Below are 5,253 nucleotides of genomic sequence, written 5' to 3'. Positions count from 1 at the left end.
GGCACAGGGCCCCGCGCCCGCCAGGACCCTGCGGGGTGGCCGCGCAGCGCCTGAGCGGAGGGCGGCAGGCCCCCGTGGGGATCCCGCGCCAAAACCACCTGAGGGGAGCGCTCGGCACGGTGACCTCACGGGGCTGGAGGAGGCCGGCACAGGCTCTGGCGTATCACACACACCGGCACAGAATCGTTAGGGTTGGAACGGGCCTCTGGAGATCACCCAGTCCAACCCCCCGTACAAAGCAGGGCCACCTGGAGCAGGTGGAATGGTGGTTAGGAATGTCTCCAGAGGGGTGATTGCACGACCTCTCTGGGCAGTCCGGTGCTCTGCCACCCCCAACGTAAAGCTCTTTTGAGGTAAAACTTCGTGTGTTTTAGTTTACGGCCATTGCTCCTCATCCTGTCATATGCATTAATGAGATTCCTGTTCAGTCTTCTCTTCAGGCTAAACAGGCCCAGCTCTCACAGTCTCTCCTCATAAGAGATGCTCCAGCCCCCTCATCCTCTTCATGGCCTCTGCTGGACCCTCTTCAATAGCTCCTTGTCTTTGTTGTACTGAGGAGCCCAGAACTGGACACAGTATTCCAGTTTTGGGCTCCTCAATTAAAATTAGTTAAAATTTGTGTTAAAATTAGACATTTGGAAGGAAAAAAAACCCCACAGTTTTCTTGACTGGCTTCCCCCCAGATCTTGCTGTAGAAAGGGTTCGGAGAAGGCCTTTTGGGAAAGACAAGGATCATGATGACTGCCCAAAACCTTCACCGACATCCAAGACTTGTCTTTTCCCCTCTGAACTGCCCATCTGTCTGTAGCAGACATGGTGCAGGTGCAGGGCTGACAGTCGGAAACCTCTGAGGAGGTGATTTGAACAAAGCCTTTCCCTTCCGTGAGGTGTTAGAGGCAACACACAGTCTTGCTCCATGTTCCTGTGACTGTGATACATTCAGGATTGTGAGCAGTCCCCGGGTCTGGAGAAGGGGGTTCCTCTGCTGGAATGCTGGAGCAGGGCCCAGGCAATGTGGGTCAGTGACCAGGACCTGCACCAACAGCTTTCACACATGGCTGGGCTGTGGTGGGACAGATATCTGCTTGGGATAACCTGTCAGAGCACCTCCAATGCCTCAGCGTCCGGCAGCATTCCTTATCCCTGTGCCACATGCCAGCTATTGATTAAAGAAGGGCAATGCTGCTGACCTATCCTGAATGGGAGCTGTGAGAGTTGTTAATGCCTGTGATGTGTTCTGACAGCCTGAGGTAAAAGGCCTCAAAGCTGGCATAGATCAAAACAAATCAAGGGAACGAGTTCTTCCTCATTCAGAGGTGCTGGCTGCTGGCCTTTACTGAAGCTCAGTAGGTGCCCTGTCTGCTGCTGTAGGTAGTGGGTCATACATGTTAAATACCACCACAGCCGAACCAGAGTTTGGGACGAGAGAAACAGATGCTTTTCCTACAGAAAAAAGGTTTTAGGCAGTTGTGGTTCAGGCTCTGGAGCAGGGGCCCAGCTCACAAGGGGGCAGCATCCAACCATTTTGGTTTCAGAAAACGTCAATCCTCTGCTCCACAGCTGAGGAGAAATGGCAGGAAATTAAAATACTCCAAAGAAAGTTTTGTTGAACTGACTTCACCTCCGATATAGTCTCACGGTTTTTGTTCACCCCATTAATGTTTGAAAATACACGAAACAGGAATTATTATCACTTTAATAAGTGGATTGATGACTTTTATCCGGCATCACTGCTATTAAAAAAAACCCAGCAAAAATACAAGCAAACCGAAGGCAAACCCCCTGTTACCTCCTGCAGTACTAATCAGTAGATCACTAGAAACACTTACTGCAACAGCAGTAGAAAGACGTGACTAGAGCATACTGAGAGGCCTTTAAATTAAAGAAATCTTGAGCATATTCAGATATAATCTTTTGTGCTTTTCAGGTACATGCATGCAAAGTCGTTTCAGCTTTTCATTTTAGCCTCTATTCTGAGTTGAATCAGGCAGTGTTGAGCATATGCTCTTCACACAGATTTAGTTCAGACATGTAGGATCAAGAGTAGAATTAAGTCTCCCCAAACACAGAACAAGTTTCTGTGAGGAGATGTCCCTGCAGCATTATGGCGTTCTGCTAATAAGGAAAAGCCTTAAATGTGGCAAAGCAAAGTGAAACTAAATTGAACCAAATGAAAGGAAGCTGGGCATTGGTTTCTTCTGCTGTGTCCCAAGTGAAAGGATGAGAGGAAATGGCCTTAAAACGCCAAGGGAGATTCAGATTAGGTATTAGAAAATACAGCTGGTTCTGTGCCACTGACTGACTGTGTGACACAGGTGTCCCCAGCCCTCTGGCTGTATCCCACAGCTCATGGTAAAGCACGGTGCAGTTCCACAGGCTTTCTCATCAGGACCACCGGCTTCAGAAGAAAGTCCAAAGTCTGTGCTGTGCCATTCCACTTGTTCTTGCTCATTCTCACAGGCTTGATCCTCGACAGTGATAGAGACCAATAGCAGCAATGAGGAGTGGGTTGTGCTCATGGTGACAGTATCAGTAAGAGTAGTAACCCCTGGTATTTCCTGCTGTCAGCCCTGAGCAGGTGTGTCTGTGCTGCACTTCAAAAATCGTTTTCAGGGACCGGAGACAGATACTGGTTATCAGATGTGGTTTCTACTGGATCTTTGGCTCAGCTCATATAGCTGTCTACTCTTATTTTAATTATTTTGTGGTTAGCATTATGCTGATTAGATAATTAGTGATACACATTTTTTTTTTTACATATCTCAATTTCTCTTAAGAAAACAAGCATTAAGTCCTTTAGCAGCAAATACATTCTATTATCAAGAGTCACTGAGGTAAAGCCTTGTGTTTCTGCAGTGAAAGTATATACTTCCAAAACTGAGATTGAAAAAACTTCTTCCAAGATAGCTATCAGATTTAACATCATACTTCCACTGAATTTTGTCAGTTGTAGCTAGTCATGTTTAAAGTAATAAATTAACTTATACACCAGATGTGGTTTGAGTTATTTCCAGGGGGACATGTTTATTCAATATACTTTAAACAATGTGGTATTAAAAGGGTAAAGGAGAAACCCTGTATTGGAAATGTATATAAATCCATTGAACAAAAAAAGATGCTTTGTAAGTTGTAAATTTTGTGAGCAGGCAAATTTTCTCCTTTTGAATTTATTGTAAAGACAGCTTTCAATTCTGTTTGTCTTTTCTTTTGTAGGAAATATATTTTATTACATTTATCAATGGCTTACTGAAATTCTTCCTCATGAACATGGCCAGGACCAAATACTTTTTCTACCAAAACTTTTAGAAATTTTGACTTTTTAAGCACATCTTCTTGTCTTTCCTGTTTTTCTGGCATTTTTCCTTTATGTCTTACTTTCCCAGATCAGCAACCAGGGAGGATGGGGGGGAAGAAGAGAGGTGCCAGGTATATACTGTCTTTGGAAGTCATCACTTTGTGTCCTTTTTAGTGGGTGGGGAAATCTGTTCTCTCAGAGGTTGCATTTTGTGGCATGACCTAATGAATAATTTACAGAAGTGTCAGTGAACTCTACTGGATCACTGGTTGAACTAAGCTGTCTCTGCATGAGGTAGGACCTTTTGGTTTCTTACCATCTCTCTTGATTGATTGGACTCTCTTTTAAAGATTATTTAAGAATTATTTTCAGAAATTTGTCTCAGAGTAGGACTCATTCAGAATTTAATCTATGCTTTTTTATTTCTTCCTTCCTTCCTTAACATAGATAGATCTTCTGTTCATAGTTTGTCCTGAACAAGTAATTGACTGCAAGTAAGGGAAAAAAACCAGCAGAAACAGATGAAGCTTCAAGTAACACAAGTTCTTGGCTTCATTCAAATGCTTCAGCACATATTGCCAAAAAACTTGAGGGTAGAAAAGAGAGAGAAATATGGTAGACTTAACTGCTTCAAAGTTTACGTGAGGAGTTATAAAGTCTTTGAAAGCTGAAGGGTTTTTTCAAGCTGCCTGATAACCTTTTAAGATGCATTGTAAACACAAAATAGTCTGCTTGTATTATCTGTTCAAATTTAGAGTACAACTTTGCTGGCCACCTTTCTTCTCTTTTAGCTGTTTCCTACTTTAGATATCGCCGAGCAGTTTCCTGATTCAGACATGAGTGGTGCTTCCCTTCTCAAAATTCCTCTTTTGCGTGTTTCTCAGCAAGAGAGACTAATTTGATTGTGGAAAACAGCACATTCACATAAAAGAAAATCCCTCCTGCTATTCTGAAAATGCAAGCTCAAAAGAATTTTCTTCCACTCAGTGTTTCACATGATCTGTGGGGTTTATGATAATGTGCTAGCTCTCTTGTCTCCCTTTGTTTAGGCTTTTAAAAACCAGTCTTTGTCCAGGATTATTAGAAGAAGGGAATGCCATTTGTTGTTGTGCCAGGCATGGATTTAGGGGAAAAGCTTTAGCTGCATGCTATGTGCAGCAAGTGGGAACAGCCCAGCCACGCTGCATCATGTGATTGCAGCTGGGAGGTCTGTCCATGAGCAAGTCTGCTCAAGTTTGTGCAGCCACATCAGAGCTAAAGTGGCGACTGTCAGGGTGAGTCAGCCTGAACCAGCCAGTTATCCTGAGCTGCTGCCATTCATGTGATGTTGCTCCCAGGCTAATGCATCCTGGTCCTACATCTTCCCATAGATGTGCCCTGTGAATCCAGTACCTGATACTCTGAAATACCAAACCTATCTTTTAAGATCTTGGCCCTATATAAAAATTGTATTACATCAATACATTTGTAGCTTTCCACAGTTCTCTAACCTGGATGTATTAATATCAGGGCAGATTTTTACTGTCTAGACAAGGTTAAGTCATATGAATAGTATATAAGTTTATGCACTGTGGAGTTTGTAGCGTTGTTAGTACATTAGTAAAAATTTGCAAAAATATCCATACTTACATAGACCATGTGCTGGGCTGTACCGGTTTGGCCAAATTTAGAAATATATCCTCTGAGAGAAGGCACGTCACCACCCCTCCCCCACCAGGTTTGGGAAAAATAAATTTTCCTCAAAGGAAAGTGAAAGAGGTAAAAACTATTTATTTAACAAACACACGAGAAAAGGAAAATAATGCTAAATAATAAAATCTGTCGCTGTGGAGAAAAAACCTGGGAAAGGGTTAGAGTCCTCCCTTTGGTCCCCTCGGAGCTGGGGCTTGGCCCAGGGCCAGGCCCTCTGTGCTCGGTGGAAAGTCCTCCCGATGTGCTCTGATATTGAAGCAGTCCAG

The 5,253-nt window shown here is 43.6% G+C and overlaps 2 protein-coding genes across 3 annotated transcripts in view; one reads left to right on the top strand and one right to left on the bottom strand.

Annotated features, from left to right (window-relative positions):
- Positions 1–3,357, bottom strand: part of TXNRD2 (thioredoxin reductase 2) — a 37,617-nt gene extending 34,260 nt beyond the window's left edge. The window contains exon 1 of the mRNA XM_017734736.1: positions 3,248–3,357. Within this exon, the coding sequence (XP_017590225.1) occupies positions 3,248–3,357 (110 nt within the window). The remainder of the gene's footprint in view (positions 1–3,247) is intronic.
- Positions 3,358–3,494: 137 nt separating this feature from the next.
- The window catches only part of COMT (catechol-O-methyltransferase), a 20,762-nt gene continuing 19,003 nt past the window's right edge, over positions 3,495–5,253 (top strand). Inside the window, exon 1 of one of the 2 annotated variants that reach the window (XM_017734955.1) lies at positions 3,495–3,589. The gene's annotated coding sequence lies outside the window, so the exon portion shown is untranslated. The remainder of the gene's footprint in view (positions 3,590–5,253) is intronic. The other variant, XM_017734950.1, reaches the window with a different exon arrangement.

This window comes from Corvus brachyrhynchos, unplaced genomic scaffold (genome assembly GCF_000691975.1).
Source record: "Corvus brachyrhynchos isolate BGI_N302 unplaced genomic scaffold, ASM69197v1 scaffold114, whole genome shotgun sequence".
Taxonomy (NCBI): domain Eukaryota; kingdom Metazoa; phylum Chordata; class Aves; order Passeriformes; family Corvidae; genus Corvus; species Corvus brachyrhynchos.
The sequence above is the reverse complement of the archived record's forward strand: the minus strand, read 5'-3'. Positions and strand labels throughout refer to the sequence as shown.